This window comes from Lonchura striata, chromosome 6, assembly GCF_046129695.1.
Source record: "Lonchura striata isolate bLonStr1 chromosome 6, bLonStr1.mat, whole genome shotgun sequence".
Taxonomy (NCBI): Eukaryota; Metazoa; Chordata; class Aves; order Passeriformes; family Estrildidae; genus Lonchura; species Lonchura striata.
The window spans coordinates 1,020,718-1,041,357 of NC_134608.1; the positions used below are offsets into that span (position 1 = coordinate 1,020,718).

Sequence of the window (20,640 nt, forward strand, 5' to 3'; positions counted from 1 at the left end):
CGAGCCAGGAGGGAGAAGAGAATGCCTGGGTTGAGCTCTGGCAGTGTTCACAGGAGGGGCTGTGGCACAGGAACATCTGGGAACACCTGTGGAACAGCTGGATCTCTGCCAGCAGAGCTGCTGTCAAATAGATGGGGCAGGAATGCTGTGGGGTGGAATGCACTGTGGGATTGTGGGGTTGGAATGCACTGTGGGATGGGAATGCTGTGGGGCTGGGCTCCACAGGAGGGAAGGAGCCCTGGCAGGGGGAGCACAGACACAAAGAAGGGAGGCACTGGCAGGTACAAACTCTGCTTTAGTGGTGGGGCTGTCACTACAGCAGCGGGGCAGGGACAACACTCGGCGCTCATCTCCACAAAGGCACCGCTGGAACCGGAGCCAGGAGTTACAGCAACGCCAGCAGGAAGCTCTCTGGCAGAAATGGATTCCCAGCAGCACAGGGAATTCTTCATTCAATATCCACCAGCTCTACTTCAAAGAAGAGTTTTGCATTTGGTGGGATCCTGTAGGTGAATGTTAAGGAAACTGAAAGGAAAGAGCCCCTGCAGTGACCCCTCCCTGGGCAGGGAGGCCCCAGCCGCTCCCCTGCCCCTGGGATGGCTCTGGTCGGACACCCCGGATCCAGCAAGGAGCTGTCAGGAGACAGGGCCAGCTGCATGGACAGCACACCCTGCTCCTCACCGCCCTGAGCTGCCCCAGCCTTGTCTGCAGGCATGGGGCAGTGGTGGGGAGGTTACACTGTCCCACTGTCACAGGGGAGACGTGGCCAGGCAGCCCTTTGGAGCACAGCATTCCAGCACTGGAGAACAATCCCCTCCCCTGCTCCAGAAGGGCTGGGAAGAAGAAACAGGGCTGCATGAAACATGTGGGATCGCTCCTCAGCTGTACCCCAGAACCAAGTGTAACTTCCCTGCTCCCATTCCCCTACACGGGTTAGGATCCCCATCAGGCAGAAGCAGCTGGAATAAAAACGCAGGTGGAAACAGCAGCAGGTTCCTCCTGCGTGAGTTTTTCTCCAAAGAAAAGGGCAATTGCACCGCCAGGAAGTGCCCTGAACTCCGTGAGCAGGAATGCCCTGAGCATGCTGTGGGTAATGGGAACCCCTCTCCTGTATCCCTGTCCATACAGCACCTCCTGCCCCCAGCATTCCCAGGCTCCCTGAGGAGTCAGAGGGATGAAGGATACTTGGCATCGGGCTGCCCCTTCTTGCCATAGGCCCACTCGGGCTCGATCTCCAGCTGGGCCTTCTCTCCTTTGCTCATGGTCAGCAGGGCCTCATCCCACTGCAACGACAGAGCAGCTCCAGCAGTGACGGGACAGCGGCCACTGCGCTTCCCAGCTTTTCCTGTGGCTCCAGGAATGCCACACAGCCCAGGGGGACAGTGGCCACTGCGCTTCCCAGCTTTTCCTGTGGCTCCAGGAATGCCACACAGCCCAGGGGGACAGCGGCCACTGCGCTTCCCAGCTTTTCCTGTGGCTCCAGGAATGCCACACAGCCCAGGGGGACAGTGGCCACTGTGCTTCCCAGCTTTTCCTGTGCCACACAGCCCAGGGGGACAGCGGCCACTGCGCTTCCCAGCTTTTCCTGTGGCTCCAGGAATGCCACACAGCCCAGGGGGACAGTGGCCACTGCGCTTCCCAGCTTTTCCTGTGGCTCCAGGAATGCCACACAGCCCAGGGGGACAGCGGCCACTGCGCTTCCCAGCTTTTCCTGGAGTTCCTGTGGCTCCAGGAATGCCACACGGCCCCAGGCGTCCTCCCCAGCCCCGTGGAACACTCCAGGGGTGTTCTCTGCTCCCACACCAGCCCCACAGAGCAGATCCGTGCTCCCGTGCAATGGGAACGCACATCCCATCAGCATTCCCAGCTTCAGAATTCCCTTCCCAGGGAGTGCCCAGCAATGGTGCTGTCCCCACTGAGGGAAGGCTCTGGCACCCACACCTGGGATAAGCACAGGGATAAACCTGGGCCATGCTGCTCCTGCAGCGCTGCCCCTGCCCACGGACACGGCCCCTTCCCACATCAGGACTTCCTCCTGCCCAGCCTGGAGCAAAGGAGGCTCAGGGGACCTTGTGGCTCTCACAGCTCCTGCCAGGAGGGGACAGCCGGGGGGTCGGGCTCTGCTCCAGGAACAGGGACAGGAGCAGAGGGAACGGCCTCAGGCTGGGCAGGGCAGGCTCAGGGTGGGCACAGCAGGAATTTCCCCATGGAAAGGTCTGGCACAGAGTAAAGCCCAGGGAATGTAAACAGGGATGAATGGATGGGATGAATGGAGCCTGGGGATCAGTCTCAGCTGCTGTGAGACACTGCCAGGGCTGATCCCAGGGAACAGAGCCTGTGTTCCATGCACTGCCTGAGGAGGGAATGACTGAGGATGAATGCTCCATCCTCCCAGTGCAATCCTTTGCAATCTGCCCCCAGGAGAAAGAGCCCAAAAAACTGCACCCCAGTCATAAACCACAGAACAAACCTGCCCCGGGACTCTGAGAGAGCCCTGAACACTTTACTTACACCTCGGATCACTTTTCCTACGCCAACTTTGAAACTCAAGGGCTTGGCTGCTTTTTTCTTCTTTGAACCTGGAAAAGAGCTTTATGTTCATTTCACACATGCACACTCCACGCTTCTGTAGGAAATGCCATTACAATCATGCTTCGTATAAATAGCTGTTCTTCTAATAGTATTTTTAGCCCAATATCAGACTTCCAAGGGAAATATTAACACTGTGCACTAAAAACATCATTAAATGCTCAAGCTGCACCAAAGCACCTTTCAAACCCCAAAAACTCCTTCCTGAATTACTCAAGTTGACTGTACAAGTTATGGACATATTAAGGAACCAAGAAAAGTCAAGAGGGAACATACAAGTATGAGGAATTACAGAGAGTATTCCAGTGACTCTGGAATACTGCTCCTGGGCATGGGACATCACTGCTGGGAAAGCCTTTCCAGCCAGTACTGCACCATTTCATACCCCTAAACCCCCTGATCTGTCACAAAAACACCAGCAGGGAAGATTGCACACCGGAGTATCCGAATCCCTCTAATTCCAGTGCCTCCATATTTAAAGATTTACCACAGAACGGCCCCAAGATGTGTTTATTTACAGAAATTCAGGACACTGCTGGTGCTAGAGTTCCCTAGGCACCATCTCCCCTTTGGATTGACTCCCTGCATTCCACATTCCCTGGGGCCTGGAATGCCAGAGGGCAGGGCTGGCAGGATGCAGCCCTGTCACTTGACACCAGCCAGCCCTAAAATACTGCCCTCGCTAGCTCATGGAAAATCAGGATCATGGAGCTGCAGGGCAGCTCAGCACCACCATGATAAAGCTGTTTGTCAGGAATGCTCCCAGACACACTTCCAGGGGCAAACCCCTGCTCACATCTGCTACAGGAGCCCAGGTAATTCCCTGCAGGAGCATTTGCAACCAACCCCAAGAGTTTATCTGCACAATTCTATATCCATAACCTTACTTGATTGAATATTGGTATCGAAGACTGTCCCATCCTGCAGTTTTCCTGTGTACCAGCAGTGGACAGTGTCTCCCTTCTTTGGGAAGTTGGTTTTGTCGCCCTTCTTTAAAATGGATTTGGTATACTTTGGTGGCCCCTATGGTTATAAAAAGAGAGTTATGGCTGGTGGGTTAAATAGTCTCAGATATCCAAGACTGAACAACCACTGAGTTTAAGGAACCAAATAAGACACTGTTAGTGAATGATGTGTTCATGTTACTGCAGGGCTGCAACATTTGGGGGAAATGCAGCTTAAGGTTAAGGTGGGGCATGAACACCAGATTTCTTGATGTAACCAGGTTTTTAAGACTTGGGATCACACAATCGCCTGAGCTGAAAGGGATCGTTGAGTCCCATCCCTGTCCCTGCCCAGCTCCCCAGCAATCCCACCCTGTCCATCCCTGGCAGTGCTGCCCGAAGTCTCCTGGAGCTCCGGCAGCCTCGGGAATGTCACCATCCATTCCCTGGGGAGCCTGGGCAGTGCCAGCCCCTCTGGGGAAGAGCCTTTCCCTGAAATCCCCCTAACTCCGAGACAAGCCGCCCGTATAATTTGGTTTTCCAGGAGAAAAACGCGAGTCGAGGGCATCACACCAACCTCCTCCACAGCCTCCTCAGCCTTCACCGCCTTCCCCTTGGCCTCCTCCGCCTTGGCCGGCTTCGCCTTCTCCGCCGCCTTCTGGGCGCCGTCCGTGCCCTTGAAGCGCTGCGAGGGGAAGGATGAGGAGCCGCATCCACGGGCCCTGCCCTGCCCGAGCCCGGCTCCGTCCCCGCGCCCTCACCTGCGTGTGGAAGAGCTGCGTGTAAGCCGCGATCAGCTGCTCCTTATTCGCCGTCTTCGCCACGTTCTTCACCTGCCCCAGCAGCTTGTGCTCCGCCAGGAACTGCGGGACACGCGCGCCAGGCGGTGAGGGCGAACCCGAACCCAAACCCGAACCCGAACCCGAACCCAAACCTCCCCTCACGACCCCGAGCCGCGCCATTACCGCCTGCGCCGCGTGCTCCTGCAGGAACTTGATGATCTCCTTCTTGGCCAGCGCCTCGCTCCGCAGCTCCTCGGCGCTCCAGGGCTGCGCCGGGCCCGCGGCCGCCGCCATCTTCCCACCCGCCTGCCGCTCCTCCTCCGCGGAGGAGGGCTAGGGGCGGGCCGGGGAAAGGCAGCGGAGAACGGCAGGCTCCGGGGCGGGTCCCGGGGAGGAGGACAGGGGAGAACGGGAGGCTTCAGGGCGGGTCCCGGGGAGGAGGACAGGGGAGAAGGGGAGGCTCCGTCCCCCTCAGCCTCGGCCGGGCTTCCAGCGGGCTCTGGGGCGGGGCGCTGAGGGAGGGGCGGACAAGATGGCGCCGCCTCGGGGCGCGCCCTGAGCGAGGGAGCGGCGGGAGCTGCCTCGGGCTTGGCGGGCGCCTCAGAGCGGGGGAAGAGCCGGGGCACGGCCGGAGGGAGGGCCGGGGGGCGGTTCCCTTCCCGTCCCGTCCCCCGGGCGGTTCCCGTCCCGTCCCCCGGGCGCTGGTGTCCGCGGCGGCCGTGAGGCGGGCTAAGATGGCGGCGCGCGGGGCGGGATGAGCGGCGGCCGGCAGCGCACTCTCCCTCAGGTGTGGCGGGCGCCCGAGGCCCGAGGCGAGCGGAGGGATGCGGGCGGCGACAGCGATGACGAGCTGCTGCTGGCGGCCGCGGCCGCGGCCGACCCCGGCTCGCCGCGGGGCTTCAGCGAGGCGGCGGGCTCCATCTGGATCTACCCCACCAACCTGCCCGTGCGCCCCTACCAGGAGCGCATGGCCGGCGCCGCGCTGCTGGCCAACACCCTGGTGTGCCTGCCCACCGGGCTGGGCAAGACTTTCGTGGCCGCCGTGGTCATGTACAACTTCTACCGCTGGTTCCCCTCGGGCAAGGTGCTGTTCCTCGCCCCCACCAAGCCGCTGGTGGCTCAGCAGATGGAGGCGTGCGCCCGCGTCATGGGCATCCCGGCCCGGGACATGGCGGAGATGACAGGTACGGCCGTGCCCGCACCTGCGGGGCGTGAGGAGCCCGGCGAGGGGGACACAAAACCTCAGAGAAAATAAGACGTGTTGGAAGGGATGGCCCTCGGTTTGTAGGTAAACCCCCAGTCGCCTGTATAAAGGGCGAAGCGCTGCGGTGCAGCTCCGTGGGTCACTGCGTGCGCAGAGTGCTGTGTGATGCTTAAGCCAAAGAATAATGACACTTTTAACCCACTTTGGAGCTGGTTTTGCCCCTCCTTCTCCCCCTCTCGTCGCTTTCCGTGTCGCTTTCCTTGTCACTTTCCATTCATTTTTAATGAAATTCTCGCAGCCACCCTGAGCCGCAGTTTAGTCCTCACTGCGGTAACAGCCTTGATGACTGAACCATAACCTGTTTTTAGTCCCAGATCTTTCCTGGAGGTGTTTTTTAAATGACGTTTAAGGCAATAGGCATCTTGAGCTTCCCAGCCGTGATTTCCATGGTTCTGGATTTATTTTTTATTGCAAAAAATTAAAATGAGTCTTCTTATTCATTGTATTGCACCAAGGGAAATTTAGGTTGGATATCAGGAAAAGGTTTTTCATGGAAAGAGTGATAAAGTTCTGGGATGTTCTGCCCAGAGAGGTGGTGGAGTCACTATCCCTGGGTGTGTTTAACAAAGCCTGGATGTGGCACTGGGTGCCAGGGTTGAGTTGAGGTCTTGGGGCTGGGTTCTCAATGATCTTGAAGGTCTCTTCCAGCCCAATGATTCTGTGAATATTCTGTGTTCAGTGAGGGTGGGCAGGCCCTGGCACAGAATTCCCAGAGCAGCTGTGGCTGCCCTGGATCCCTGGCAGTGCCCAAGGCCAGGCTGGAGCAGCCTGGGACAGTGGGAGGTGTCCCTGCCATGGCAGAGGTGGAATGAGATGGGCTTTAAGGTCCCTTCCAGCCCAAACCATTCCATGATTTTATGTGTCTGTCAGCCCTGTCACTGTCAGATCATGGACCATACCTTGTTGTTCCCTAACGCTGTTTCTTTAATTTCCAGGAGGCACCCAGGCTCTGGGCCGGCGGGAGCTGTGGAACACCAAGAGAGTCTTTTTCCTCACACCTCAGATAATGGTCAATGACCTCTCCCGAGGCACCTGTCCCGCTGTGGAGATCAAATGTCTGGTTATTGATGAAGCCCACAAAGCCCTTGGCAATCATGCCTACTGCCAGGTAGGGCTGGAGCCATCCCACTCTCTTCTCCCAGTTACAAAAACCTTCCCCAGAATTGCTTCCAGGATCTCCATACAGCATCACTGTCATTGCTGTGGGGAGGTTGTCTTTGAGGTCCTTAACTTTGAAAGACATCCAACGTGCCTGTGTGTGGTTATTGCCTTGTTTGTTAGTAATACCTGTAAGGTATTTTTGCAAGGCCTCCATTAAATTGTAATTTTGGTTCAAAAATCGTTTTGGCTGGGCAATGTTAAAAAACCCAATGTTTTTATAAGGTTCTTTAGTCAGTTCAATATTTCTTTTTAAATTTGGGGTTTGTGTTGCTTAGCCAAGACTTTGTTTCATTATCATGGGTTGATCTCCTGAGAGCAATAGGTGACCTAAAAGTTACTTTGATACACTGGGGAAGTTTATTGGATATTTGTGGAGTTCAGATTACACAGGATTAATAATCTGTGAATTAGGTTTTTTAGAGTTTTTCTTCAGACTCCCTTTTTGACAGCTTACCCTAGTTAATGGGCTGTCAATACTTTTGTTAAATCAAGTGAGAAATCATTTCTTAATTTTTCCAGATTGTTCTTGGTACATTTCCAGGATACCCCTGGATCCCTGGCAGTGCCCAAGGCCAGGTTGGACACTGGGGCTGGAGCAGCCTGGGACAGTGGAAGTGTCCCTGCCCATGGCAGGGGTGGCACTGGATGATCTTCAGAGTCCCTTCCAACCCAAACCATTCTGTGATTCAGTATTTTTGGAATGTTTTGTTAAGACTTTCCTACTTAGTGGGTGTTTTCATTGAGGCAGTTTGTATGAGGCAATAATCTCCTTTAAGGATACTAATTAAGCTTTCCTGTTCTTAGGTTGTGAGGGAACTGAGCAAATACACCAATCAATTCCGGGTCCTGGCCCTGAGTGCCACCCCAGGCAGTGACACCAAGGTGAGCCACAGCTGCTTGTATGATGTAAAAAATCAAGGTGGAGTGGAAGCTCTTTTCTTTTCCTGAAGCCTCTGCATGGTCCTGAGGAATTCCACATCCAGACTGAATCACTTTACAATCCATTACTTGATGAGGTTTGGTGTTTCTCATGCCATAAACCATATATTATTTATATATAATGGGATACATAATATTTATATAAATATATAATATTTATATTTAGGGGGAGGTGTCCCACTATATATGGGGATGGATGGGATTTAAGGCTCCTTTCCAATCCCCAAGTCTGGAATTCTACTTCCTGACCTTTCTTTCCATTTTTATTGTAGATAGTGGGTGCATTTTATGCATTTTATGTAACCCCTGCTAAAACATGGAAATAGTTACTTTGTTTTTGTGATTTTACCAGGCTGTGCAACAAGTTATCTCCAACTTGCTGATTGCTCAGATAGAGGTGTGTGCTGAAGATTCTCCAGAAATTCAGCCTTATTCTCATGAGAGACAAGTGGAAAAAATTGTAGTTCCACTTGGGGAAGAACTGGTAGAAATTCAGAAAACTTACATCAAGGTGAGTGACTGCATTTCATTTTTGGTCAATGGCCAGTGACAGGAAATGTTTTATCATCTCTGTCTAGACTTGCAGTGTTTATAACGGCAACACTTTCTTATGTAATTAACTTTGATTATAGGGTAAATTAAGCACCATGGTTTCAGCTCCAGCACCTGCAGTTTCGTTTTGCACCAGTGACACCTTTTACCTTGCAGTAACTTGAAAAGCTCAGGTGGAAAACTTGGAATTGAATTTTCCTCACCCTCTTTCTGGAGTCTCTGCAAAACTGGCACCAGATGTAAACTGAGGTTTCTGCATTTGGCTGAACTCAGTATTAAGATATTGGGAATGCCTTGAGGAATCTGTTTGGACTTGAACATTTTCTCTGATAAATAACATTCTTTAGAGCTTTAAGTCATCTGTGAGTGTAATTAGTTCTCCTGGAGGTTTTTTTTCTTTATTAGTTTATTTGACTTATTATTTATTGGCCTATTTCTATTACTATGATGATGACTTATTTTTCTTTTTCACCAATCTTTAATGCCCAAATAGAAGATATTTTGGGGGGGCCGAGCTGTTTGTCAGTTCTAACTTAGTGATCTGTGCCTTCCCAGGAAGATACTTGTTGGCAAATGATGTGACATAAAATACCACTCTGGAAAGTTTAAAATATCTGCTCTTTTTTTTTTTGTTTAGTGGCATAAAGGTTAGGATTAAGTTCTATATCGGACTGTTGACCTCAGAGCATATGTTTTTAAAAAAAGCCTGGTTGTGGCACTGGGTGCCAGAGTTTAGTTGAGGTGCTGGGCTGGGTTGGACTTGATGACCTTGAAGGTCTACTCCAACCCAGTGATTCTGTGGTTCTGTTATTTTGGTTAAAATAAATTGATTTTGATGTAGCTTTGTGAAGAGCACTGGAAGGCAAACTTGTGAGTGCATCAGCTGTTTTCAACCCAGTTACCCGAGAATGTTTAAATGAGGAACTTCCACTGATAAAGAGAAACTCTGAAGTAGTTTTGCATCACTGCAGGTGCCTCTGAAGGCTCTGTTGAATGCAGGGCTTTGTTTTGGGGTGTTTCACTTGGGGTTTAAGCTGTGGTGAGCACCTTGGTTTGGCTCCACCAGCCTTGCCTGAGCTGCCCTGTGGCTGCAGAGCTTTCTGTTTCCTTCCTCTGGTCTGGATTTGCATTTCAAGTGCCGCTGCTTTCCTGGAGAGCACAGCCTCTAGGAACACCCATGGCTGCAGGGAAGGTTTGCAGCCTGTGCCAAGGCCAAGCCTCAGTTCTGGAGGCCTCAGCACTTGGGGAAGTGGCTCCTGGACCTCAGCTTCTGGGCCTTGAGGTCACCATTTCAAATTTGGGGCTTAAATGGCTTTTATAAAATCAGAGCAGCATCCCAAGGCAGGAGAGCAAAAGCACCTGTGTGTGCTGCAAGAATGAGAGCCAGGTGTCCTGTGCACAGTAAAACCATTCTTTAATTGTGCCAAACAGTAAACAAGACAACATTTCAGTGTGAGCAAAGGACAATGTCAGACAGCACAGCACAACAATGCCAGAGGAACTCTGTGGAGATGTCTTTACATACCATAGGCAAGGCCCTGAGTATCACAATAGCTGGAATCAACTTTTTAGGCACTAACTCTGGTTTGGAAAATACACAGTATGCAGGACAACACTTATCTGTTAAGGCTACATCATTTAATCTTCCAAAAACAGGGGTGAATGCTGATTTATTATCTCCTTTCATGAGTGGAAAGTGAATACCTTCACACTAAAACTGAAAATCCACGAGTGGCTCCCAAAGTAGAACCACGAATGGATAACAAAATACCTGTTTGAGGCAATCTTGCTTGACATGATGTTGTCAGATGTGAGTAACAGTGATGTTTGCTTGGCATTCAGTGGTGTAACAACTAAACTGTATTTTGTGTCAGCTAAACACTGGAGCTGTGCTCCTAAGGGCCAGTGACAGCTGTTGGTACCAAGCCATAAAGTGAATCTCCAAACTGGAGCTGAAGTAGTTTGTTTTTGGTTTTTGTTTTTGTTTTTTTTTTTTTTTTGGGGTTTGTTTTTTTTTTGTTGTTGTTTTTTGTTTTTTTTTTTATTTTTCTCAGCAGCAGAAGCCATCTAACAGAAGTCAAAATAAATACTATCTTGGGATTCACAGTTTGCCATAAAGAGCAGGGAATGCTGGGCTGCAGGTGGGATGTCAGCACACTCAGATCTGCTTGTGCTTCAGGGATGTTTCTAGAATGTCACCCATGGGGAGCTGAGCCACGGGAGGGGGTGGCAGGGACATTAGACACAGCAGATGCTTTTGCAGGAGAGGTTTAAAATGTGAATTATGTACAAACTGATGCTCTGTGGTGAGAGGATTCCACTGCTTCCAGGAGCTATCCAACATCTGTTGCACCAAAGCAGCATAATGAGAATTTTCCTCACTGGCAAAAGCAATCAGATGGCAGAAATTTCTTTAATTTGCCATAAAATCTTGTCAGAGATGAAAATTACTTTTATGTGCTCTTATAAAAATCTGGGGGAGGATATGAGAACAAAACCTTTTATTTAATGCCTCCCTGGGCCCTGTATTCAACTCAGTTTTAAAAATATTTTCACTGTTTTTATTTAATTAAAAGCTTTTAGTTTAATACTGGCTGGCATTTTAAATTTTCCTTCTCCCAGGCTGTGACACTGTGTTTAATTTTAGTTTATTTGGGATTTTCCCCACTCCATAAAGATGCTTGGCTTTTTTGTGTTAAAACTGAGGCTTTTGTGTCCCTATGTTCTGTTTCCTTTTCCCCCTCCCCTTGCTGCTTCCCAAGGAATCTCTGTGCCCAGCAGGCACCAGAGGGCACCTTGGTCCTGCTTAAGCCAGAGCCACCCTGATCCTGCTGCTCAGGGAGAGGTTTTGGGTTGAGCACGGAGCCCTCCCTCCCTGTGGGACCAGGAGGCTTTGGGTTCTTTCAGAAGTCCTCCACAAATCCATTTTTGGAGTTGTTAAATCTATTTTTGGAGTTGTTTTTTCACCCTGCTCTGAGCTAGCAGCCACTGGCTCTGGTTGTTGGTCTGTGTGTTGGAATTAAAGAGCACAGAGGTTCTGTTGGAACCCTAAATCCTGTAACCAATAAATAATGCTGGTGATGTACTCAGTGAATTTTACATAAAAAGACACTTACTTCTATTAAGAGTAAACTCTACCATCCTGTCAGTAAGGGGAGACAATAGGGGGGGATTTTGGAGAGCAAAATTGTTTGCTACCCTGACTCTAAAGTGCAGCAGGTGCTCTTGGGCTGTGTGGAACAGTGGGAATGCTGCTCCCACACCTTCTGGGGGCTCTGGAATGTGGGAGCTCGGCCTCTGCAGCGAGCCAGGCTGGCAGCTGAGGGCTTATCACAGGGGTGAAGGGCAAAACAAACAACAAATTGATACTGGGAAGAAAAAGCTCTCACAGTGAGGGGGGCAGATGCTGGGGCAGGGCCCAGAGGGGCTGTGGGCTCCCCATCCCTGGGGATGCTCACACCCAGCTGTGCTGCCAGGAGCAGCAGCCCTGCTCTCACAGAGGTGTCTGCCCCAGGTCACTCCCAGCTGAGAATGTGGATATTTGTGTCACTTATTCTATTAACAGCCAGAAGTACTGAACAATTTACTCCAGCTGCAGTGCTTTAGCACCCAGCAAAGCTGTGAGAATAAAGTGTTCCGAAAACTGCAGTTAAAAATAACCAGTGTCTCCTTAGGAATGCCAGAGCCAGTCCTGGGATTCCTGGGGGGGTGTGATGAGGATAACCTGTAACTTTGCTGTCAACACTTGAATGAGCAGTAGGACTGTGGTGCCTTTTTGGTCTCTCTCCACACTGGGGGTGCTTTGGTTGGGAGCTGTCTGAGGTAAGCTTTGGGGGTCTCTGTGCCACAGCTGCCAGCACAGGCCTGCTCTTACTCCACGCTCTAATCCCAGGGGGCTGAATGGGGTAGTTCTCCTCAGGAGCTGAGACCTGGACATTCTCTCTGTGTGAGGTGGGTTTGGTGGTCACACTGAAAGCCCCCGCGGGGTCTTTGCGCAGTGCCAGGGCTCTAGGATGTCCCCAGGGACCATCCCGAGCCACAGGCAGGCTGGGGGTGCCAGTAAGTGCACGAGGGAAGAGGTTTCTGCCTCCCTACCTGGTCAATAAGATAGATAAGGTGAGCTAACGTTTCAAGTGCTAAAACCTCCATGGAATCAGCGTGAGAGCCGTCAGAGTTGCCGCAGGGATCTGTGGCTGGGGAGCTGAGCGGGGCTGCTCGTTCCTAGCCCAGCTGAGAGCCCCGTGCTGGCGGGTGAGGGGGGACACCTGGGCTGCCCGGGTTACCCGTGGGAGGAGGAGCTCCCGGGGCAGCGGCAGGAGCTCAGGGCCGCTGCAGGAACCAGATCTCGTTGTGGCGGTTGGCGGCCGCCGGGTTGGTGTAGCCGGCGATGATGAAGGTGTCCCGCAGGCACAGCTCGGGGCTCTCCAGGATGGCTGCCAGCAGGTTGATCTCTCTCATGATGGAGTCTTCGTTGGTGATGCCTCGGAAGCTCCTGCAGTGGTCACTTCAGATCAGCCTCAGCCTCATCCACAGCTCCCTGACACAGCTGGGGGTGGCTCTGCGCCCAGGGAACAGCGACAGGACAAAAGGGGACCGCCCTAAGCTGCACCAGGGGAGGGTTAGGCTGGACATGGGGAAAAAGCTCCTCACAGAAAGAGTGGTTGGGCATTGCAAAGGGCTGCCCAGGGGGCTGGTGGAGCCACCATCCCTGGAGGTGTTTAAGAAAAGCCTGGATGTGGCACCAGGTGCCATGTCTAGGTGACAAGGTGGGGTTAGGTCATAGGTTGGACTCGATGATCTCAAAGGTCTTTTCCATCCTAGTTAATTCTGTGATTCTGGTTTTCCAGAGCCACTGTTTCATTTTTCCAGAGCCACTGTTTTCATTTTAAACCCACTGTTTTTCCAGAAATGCCTTCTGAATTACTTGGTGGTGTTTTACCAAAGTACTGCCTGTGATTAATCCCAAACTATTTTTTCTTAAAGTTTTCAGTGCCACGTCAGATACTTTGTTCCTGACTACACAGAATAGTCTGAGGGTGTTTTATCACACCTTTACCGATGTATCATTTTACCGAGTAATTGATATAAATATAGAATAACCTGAGCTGGAAGGGGCCCACAGGGATGGTGGAGTCCAATCATGGTCCTGCCCAGACCCCCAGCAGCCCACCCTGTCCATCCCTGGCAGTGCTGTCCAAAGGCTCCTGGAGCTCTGGCAGCCACAGGCTGTGCCCATGCCCTGGGGAGCCTGGGCAGTGCCCAAAACTTTTCCCTGTTATAAATTCGTAACCTTTATTTCCTGACCATGCCATTCATAAAATAGACAGCTTTTGCAACTCCTGAAAATGAAATTTTACCATTTGCTACCTTTTACAAGGTCTAAAAATCAGAACGTGGCCAGACTGGGAGCTGGATGCTTTTGCTGTGTTTAGCAGAGGGGAGTTAAAGCATTTCTCACCTGCTGTAGACGATGGTGGCAGGCCACTCCTCGATGATGATGTCGGAGTCGAAGGGGTGCGGGGGCTCGTCCTGCAGCACCTCGGGCAGGTAATAGGCCACGGTCACGGCCTGTGTCATGGCCGAGTGCGCCTCGTTGGTGTGCACGATGGTCACGATGGGCACGGTGATCCCCAGGTACAGCCCTGCCCACGCACAGGAGAAGCTTTGCACGCTGCGCCTGCCTCCTCAGCTCGTGCTGAGTTGTTTAAATGTTTAAATCCACGGGGATAATGAAGGGATTTCACTGCGATGCTTTAGGCAGCGCGGGGTGTGCTCCAAGCTGGGAGTAGCAGTGAGTGCCCAGAGCAGCTGTGGCTGCCCCTGGGTCCCTGGAAATGTCCCAGACCAGTTGGACACTGGGGCTTGGGGCAGCTGGGACAGTGGGAGGCGTCCCTGCCGTGGCAGGGGTGGAACAGGAAGATCTTTAAGCTCCCTTCCCACCCAAATCTCCCGTGACTCCAAGACTTCCCTGTGCTTTGTAGTTTGTGTGTGTGCAAATGTTTGTGCATTTGTATCCAAAACACGACATTTGGTGAGCTCTCTCTTCACAGAGGGCAGGGAGTTTGCCTGAACCTCCTAAAAGAGTGATGTTTATCTTCAAACTGACCTTGTGTCATGGTTCAAATATTTGGGAACAAACTGCAGGCAAGAGAAGGGGCTGCTCTGTGAATTCAATGAAGGTTTGCTGTTAAAAATGTTGCAGTAGTTTTTGCACTGTTGTTTGGACTGCAAGAGGCAGAGGGAATTTCCCTTCTGTACAGCTTGATAACAACCCTGCAGTTCTGGAGCTAAAATTACTTTTAAACCACATTAAAATGTTAAAAAAATGGGGAAGTTACCTGGGGAAGGAAAAGCTTTTGTAATCAGTGTTTGTATTTTCTTGGAAAGATACTTAAGGGCTGAGTCAATTGCAGCACAGAGCACTGAGCTTGGCAAAACTTGATAGTAACTGGAGGATGAAAGATATGAGAACTGATGTCTGGAGGTGAAAACCGGGTTAAATTGGATTGGACACCAGGTGCATATTTTACAGGCAGGCACAAGCTCTCAAGGACGTGGTGGATTTGCCATTATTTTGAGCTAAAACTGGATTATTTTGCTGGAAAACGTGCTTCAACCACAAATTTGCCGAGTCCATTGGGACAGGGACAATTTAATATCTTGAACTAAAGGGAAAGAGGCAGAAAACTCTGCTCTCTTTTGGTATCACACTCTGCCAGGTGATTTCAGTGCTGCTGTGAAAATGAAACCCTCAAAGTCCTGTAGCAAATGCCAGATTTACAGCAGAGAGCTCGGAGCAGCCTGGGACAGTGGGAGGTGTCCCTGCCATGGCAGGGGTGGCACTGGGTGGGATTTAAACTCCTTCCAACCCAAACCATTCCAGGATTTCTATGGTTTTTCTGGAAAAACATCCCTATAGGGTGCGTATTTGGGAAAAGCTGTTCAAAGCATCTCCCTAATTAGGAGAGAGGGCAGAAATACAATTTTCCAAGTGCTGTGGGCTCGAGGTGTCCATTACCTGAGGAGTTCTGCTCACAGATGTACCTCATGAGCTTCATGAAGCCAAGGCAGATGCTCTGCTCGTACTGCTTCTCTTTCATTTTGATACAAGCCCACTTGGCTTTCCCATACTGCCTCTTCTCATAGAGCAGATCTCCCAGCTGCAAACACGCAGAGAAGAATTTGGGATTGTAGTTTAATCATCTAAAAGCATCAGCCAAACCAAAAAATACAAGTTGAGCACAGGAACTGCATCTTTTCAGCTCTCAGTGACATGGGCTTGAAAAAAACATGAATTTTAATCCTTCCTCCTATAAACCAAGGAATACACTGCTGATTTTGGATCTTAACTGACTTCAGCAGATTTCTCCTTTAAAATAAGGATCTGTCATCTTTTGGAGTGGCACTATTAAACATTTAGTTGCAATTAAACACTGAATAACCTTATTTTTTAGCTGTAGTTGTTACAGTAATACTGTAACATTTAAAAATGCATTCAACATCAACAGTCAGGAGTCCCAAACTTCATTTAAACACACTTGAGTGTGTTTGAATGAAACACACTCAAATGATAGCATTTAGAAGTATGAATTATTTTAATCTACTTAAAAGAAATGTGGCCAAAAAATCCTCGTAAATGGTCACTAAAGGTTTTTTGGTTTTTGATTTAAGTTAAACATTTGTTTGCCCATTTCCTAAGCTGGAAGCAATTTTCTGTACATTAGTTTCATTTTTTTATTAGAGAATAAGATGGGTTTATAAATTGCTGCTTTGTTTCATAATGATCTGTGATATAGAAGTACATTTTTGGTTTCAAATTCAGATATTCATCTCTTTCATGTACTCTGCTAAGCTTTTATCAACATGACTATAAAAGAGCAAATGCACTGATTTAAGTGAATAAAATGGGCAATTTAATTCAAATGGCAAAGTAAGAGGGGTTTTTCTTAAATTAATTATGTCTCAAAGGCTGTAATTCCTGGCCATCTTCTGGCTTGCCTGATAGCTCCTACCTTGCAAAAAAGAAAATTACACATGTAGAAGGGATGAGATGTTGCAAATGAGAGGGAGTGGCACAGTTACAAGGCTTTGCACTCGATGTCCAGAATCCCAATCAGTTAAAAGCCCATTCTAAGGAGTTAAAAGTTTAAAGTTCTAAGGAGTTAACATTAAAAGGCCTTTCTAAGGAGCCAGGAATGGCAGCCCTGTGCAGCTGGGAGGGGCAGCAGTACCTTCTCCTTGCGCTGGATCAGGGTGAAGGGGATGCTCTGCCTCTCCTGGGGGTTGTTATTCCTGGTCAGCTGCTGGATGGGCTCTGCCATGTCTGCAACAGAACCACACAGGTCCCATGTGAGACTCCAGGCACGAGGCTGAAAAGTGCTTCATTCCCTTGGGGTCTTGGTCACTGCTTCTGTTTGTTCTTTAGGCCAGGAAAAAGGAGACGTGACCTGGGTTCTGCCCCTGTGCTGTCAGGAACAGGCTTCCCTCTCCCATTCCCGAAATTTCCAGCTACCCAAGTGTCCACGGAAAGCTTTTGGCTGGGCCCCATTTCCTGGCCCTGCACAGGGGACATTCCCAATTCAGCAGTTCTTGTGCTGTTGGGTTCAGGTGTATCCACACGAAGAAAATTAGGTTGGCTGCTCTTGTTGGAGGCTCAAGGAAATAGTGCTGTGGGAATTAATTTCCAAAGGATGTTTAATGTCTAAACTTCTAACTGTGGTTGCCCTGACATCAATTCTAGCTGAAGGTCATGAATAAATTCTGCTCGGGAGGTGATCCCTGACAGACTGGCTTGGAAACTGTGGATCCAAGGTCAGCATGGAACTTCTCTCTTCCACAAGAGTTGGTCCCCTGCCTTCCAGAGCTGAAGTGAGGAAGGCATTTGTGTACTTAGAGGATTAGAAATTTGATTTTATGTGCAGTGTTTGACAGTCTGGATGTGACCTCCTGCCCTGCTGCCCCATGATGTGTTCTGGACATGCAGAAAAAAGAGGAGTTTCAGCTCCCAGAGCCCTTTTTGGGAAGTTTGAGGTGCCTCAGGGTTTCAGTGGAAGAGGCAGGATAATGGAGAAAGAGAGTATTATCCATGTTTGAGAGGAGAGGAGAATTAAGATGCAGGAGAATTAACTTGGCCGAGGTCACTCAGTAAATCTGTAGCTGAGCTGGGAATCAAACCTCCATCTCCTGGCATCCAGTCTAGGGGTTTAGCCTTAAGACTATTTGGAATAGTAGGGATCCTTAAACAAATGGGAGGGGGAAAAAGCTACATTGTAGTTAGTTGTAAACATTTTTTTCTTTGCAATATATCACTGGGAAATATTTAAAATGTAACTAATAACTTACATGTAAATGGGTCTCTTTGGAGACTGAGGGGGAAAATAAAAGTAGATCAGAGTTCAGCACTGAATTTTCCAAGAATTAGGAAAGCTTTCAGGACTCTATAAAACTTAATTCTATTTTTAGATTACTTTATCAGTTAGTGTGGGCGGGTTATGTTTTTTGCATTCTATATTAATGCAGAGGATGAGGATTACAACTGATTAAAGTCCTTTGGGAAGTTTTATCCTTCAGTTTATGAATCTGTGCTTTGTGTTGTCCCAGTGTGGAGATCCTCACCTGCACAGGCAGGCAGCAGCAGAGGGACAAGGACAGTTGTGTTTTCTCAAGGCATGGTTTCAGTGATGCACAGGGATCAGCCAGTGCAGCCCTGTCCCTGCCCAGACCCCCAAAAATCCCACCCTGGGCATCCCTGAGGGTGTTATTCAAACCCTCCTGGAGCTCTGGCAGTCTTGGGGCCGTGCCCATTCCCTGGAGAGCTTTTCCAGCGCTGATTCCACCCTCTGGGGGAAGAGCCTTTCCTAAAATTCACCCTGAACATTCCCTGGCTGTTCCCTGGGTCCTGTCCCTGTCCCAGAGAGACAGGGACATGGGCTGCTCCTTGTCACAGGGGGTTTCTCCTTCTGGAAAATCCCTTCCTCCTTCAGCCCTGGACAGGACCTCCTATTACTTTAAAAACCTTGTACTATTCTATCTTAATTTTGTAGCATGTGCTGAGTGCCACAAAGCAAAGCTGTAATACTGTATAACTGTGTAACTAAAACCTGGTCACACGCTGCTTTTGACATATTCCTTGGATTTTGTATCCCTCTTCCCTCATGGAATTTAGGAATTCTGCTTCCAGGCACCAGACCAGCAGGTAATTCTGTGGGAAGGGCTCTGGTTTTCTGCTGCTCTCAGGAGTGTTGAATAGGGACCCTGTGTGCCCTGGGGAGCCGGGAGCTGTCAGGTTCCAGCACTCCAGACACAAACCCCTGGCTGCTGGAGTGAGCACAGACACTCTGGGGTGGCACTGGGCATCCAGAGACCCCTCCAGGGGCAGGGAGAAGAGGCAAGGCAGGGAGCTCTCTTCAGACCCATCTTACCCTTCTTTTAGCACGTTAATTAGCATGAAAGCTTTACAGAGTTAAGATGAGACTTCAAGGTGTGGCTGGAAAAGGATGGACTCTATTTACTGTGTTGGAATATAGAAAGAATTTTTAAAGAACAGTAATTTAATACCGGTAATGTCTAGTGCAGCCTGGGCAAGGTTTGGCTCTCCCCACCTCGGGGAAGGTGAGTTACCTGCAGGGCAGAGATGCTGCAGATCTCTGCTCGTGTGGCCAGGACAGGGCAGAGTTAAATCTGACCGAGCTGAGCCTGTGGTGACTCTCTGCTGTTGGGAGTTCTCTGACTCATCAGTCTTTCAGATTCTCCAGTTTTAAAATTGAAAACAACCAATTTCTGACTGAGATGAGCCTGGGAGCCTCGCTGTCAAAAGCAAATCAATTCTTCACTGGTTTACTCTGTACCATTTTTAAACACGGCCGTCCTTCCTTAAAGAACTATATCGGGGCTATTTTTACAAATAACGCTTTTGCAGGGAGTCGGGTTAATATTTAATTAGCTCTGAAAACTTGCACTGATTGCTTTTAGTGCAAATAGATCACTTAATTAGATCTGAAAACTCATGCTGATTGTTTTTAGTGCGAAAAGATCACTTCGGTCTGAAAACTCGAGTTGATTGTTTTTAGTGCAAAGAGATCACTTAATTAGGTCTGAAGACTCGTGCTGATGGTTTTTAGTGCGAATGGATTACTTAATTAGGTCTGAAAACTCGCGCTGAAAACAATCAGTGCGAATAGGTCACCCCAGCGCCGCTGCAGCCGCTGCCCTGCCTTGTGGAAAGCTTTGCATCCCCTGGGTGAAGCCTTAGCTGCTTCAGAGCCGGCCTCCGGTGGCCCAGGCTCACGCAGGACTTCGCTGCCTGTTCGCTGCCGCGCCCCGCATCCCGGCCCCGCATCCCGGCCCCGCATCCCGGCCCCGCATCCCGGCCCCGCATCCCGGCCCCGCATCCCGGCCCCGCATCCCGGCCTCACCTCGGGGCACGTCCACCTGGTGCCCCCGGCCCACGCTCTGCCAGTAGCTCAGCAGCCGCTCCTGCTCCTCGTCGTCCATGCGCTCGGCCGCCTCCTCCTCCAGGCTGCTGCCGTGGCTGTGGTACGCCGAGTCGGGGCTCTCCTCGGCCAGCCCGTCCAGCTCCTCCAGCGTGATCGCGGCCGGGCCGCCGGGCCCCGCGCCGCCCATGCGGCACCCGCCCGTCTCCATCGCCGCGCCGCGCCGCGCCGCGCCCCGGGGCTTATCTAGGGACCGGCACCGGGCGGGGGCAGCGCGGGCACCGCCTCTGCCCGCCCAGCGCCGGGCTGGGCACCGGGCATGCAGGCATGGGGGACCCGGGCACCGCCTCTGCCCGCCCAGCGCCGGGCTGGGCACCTGGGAATGGATGGATGGAGGGATGGGGACCCGCCTCTGCCCGCCCAGCGCCGGGCTGGGCACCTGGGAATGGATGGATGGAGGGATGGGGGACCCGGCAGGGATGGATGCATCCAGGATGGATGCCCGCCTCTGGTACCTTCACACCATGCTGCAGGAACTGAGCAGAGCTTACACCAGTTTGTGTTCTGGCTGTTTTCCCAATCATTCCTTCTCTCCCAGCTGTTCTCTTTGACGTGTTTTCCCCTCTGCTCTTCATGTCCTGTTAGTTATTCTTTATTATGGTTTTATTTTGCTGCCTTCAAACTACACTTTAAAGATAGATCTTTGACTTTATTTGGGAGATCTCTGAGGTCTTGCCAAAATATTAGGAATACAGAAACTCTGGAATATTTTATTACTGAAATCCAGCTTTGGAAGTTTTCAGCTGTGTAATTTTGCAGCTGCTGAGACAAGCCTTTGAACGAGGGAGATGAGCAGCCCTGTTACGGGATAGATATGGCAATTAAAGCAGGATCTGGAGTCTGTGTGGACTCTGTCTTTTATTCCAAATTTAACATGGAATGGTTGTTGTGGCCTTTTTTGTGCAGGTAGGAAAGGG

At 50.6% G+C, this 20,640-nt stretch overlaps 3 protein-coding genes across 5 annotated transcripts in view; 1 reads left to right on the forward strand and 2 right to left on the reverse strand.

Moving 5' to 3' along the window:
• Nucleotides 1-277: 277 nt before the first annotated feature.
• On the reverse strand, nt 278-4,667 carry FKBP3 (FKBP prolyl isomerase 3). Of its 2 annotated transcripts, XM_021542460.3 has the most exons (7): nt 4,499-4,666; nt 4,295-4,396; nt 4,111-4,218; nt 3,477-3,612; nt 2,512-2,579; nt 1,186-1,283; nt 278-503 (listed from the first exon to the last, which is right to left on the reverse strand). In XM_021542460.3, exons 1-7 carry the CDS (start codon nt 4,607-4,609, stop codon nt 449-451), a joined length of 678 nt encoding a protein of 225 aa, XP_021398135.1. In that variant the 5' UTR covers nt 4,610-4,666; the 3' UTR covers nt 278-448. The 2 variants fall into 2 exon arrangements, with proteins under 2 accessions (XP_021398135.1, XP_021398136.1); XM_021542461.3 differs by lacking the exon at nt 4,295-4,396 and having other exon boundaries at nt 4,499-4,667.
• Nucleotides 4,668-5,069: 402 nt separating this feature from the next.
• FANCM (FA complementation group M) overlaps nt 5,070-20,640 on the forward strand; it is a 61,511-nt gene continuing 45,940 nt past the window's right edge. The window contains exons 1-4 of the mRNA XM_077783844.1: nt 5,070-5,499; nt 6,515-6,687; nt 7,545-7,622; nt 8,032-8,190. Coding sequence (XP_077639970.1) covers nt 5,070-5,499; nt 6,515-6,687; nt 7,545-7,622; nt 8,032-8,190 — 840 coding nt within the window. The remainder of the gene's footprint in view (nt 5,500-6,514; nt 6,688-7,544; nt 7,623-8,031; nt 8,191-20,640) is intronic.
• LOC110477054 (heme-binding protein 2) lies at nt 10,246-19,890 on the reverse strand. 2 transcript variants are annotated; one of them, XM_077783863.1, is made up of 5 exons: nt 19,646-19,890; nt 16,463-16,554; nt 15,250-15,391; nt 13,690-13,873; nt 10,246-10,612 (listed from the first exon to the last, which is right to left on the reverse strand). In XM_077783863.1, the coding sequence occupies exons 1-5, from the start codon at nt 19,872-19,874 to the stop codon at nt 10,390-10,392; spliced, it is 870 nt and encodes a 289-aa protein (XP_077639989.1). In that variant the 5' UTR covers nt 19,875-19,890; the 3' UTR covers nt 10,246-10,389. The 2 variants fall into 2 exon arrangements, with proteins under 2 accessions (XP_077639989.1, XP_021398139.1); XM_021542464.2 differs by lacking the exon at nt 10,246-10,612 and adding an exon at nt 12,546-12,723.

Excerpts from the sequence above, each read along its gene's own strand:
- FKBP3 (XM_021542460.3), bottom strand. The coding sequence starts at position 4,609 with ATGGCGGCGGCCGCGGGCCCGGCGCAGCCCTGGAGCGCCGAGGAGCTG. Across the intron at positions 2,580-3,476 it reads CGATACCAATATTCAATCAA|GTTCAAAGAAGAAAAAAGCA; the intron begins GTAAGGTTATGG and ends GCTCTTTTCCAG. Across the intron at positions 504-1,185 it reads AAGGGGCAGCCCGATGCCAA|GATCCCACCAAATGCAAAAC; the intron begins GTATCCTTCATC and ends ATTCACCTACAG.
- LOC110477054 (XM_077783863.1), bottom strand. The coding sequence starts at position 19,874 with ATGGAGACGGGCGGGTGCCGCATGGGCGGCGCGGGGCCCGGCGGCCCG. Across the intron at positions 16,555-19,645 it reads CCAGGTGGACGTGCCCCGAG|ACATGGCAGAGCCCATCCAG; the intron begins GTGAGGCCGGGA and ends GTTCTGTTGCAG. Across the intron at positions 15,392-16,462 it reads TGATCCAGCGCAAGGAGAAG|CTGGGAGATCTGCTCTATGA; the intron begins GTACTGCTGCCC and ends GCGTGTTTGCAG.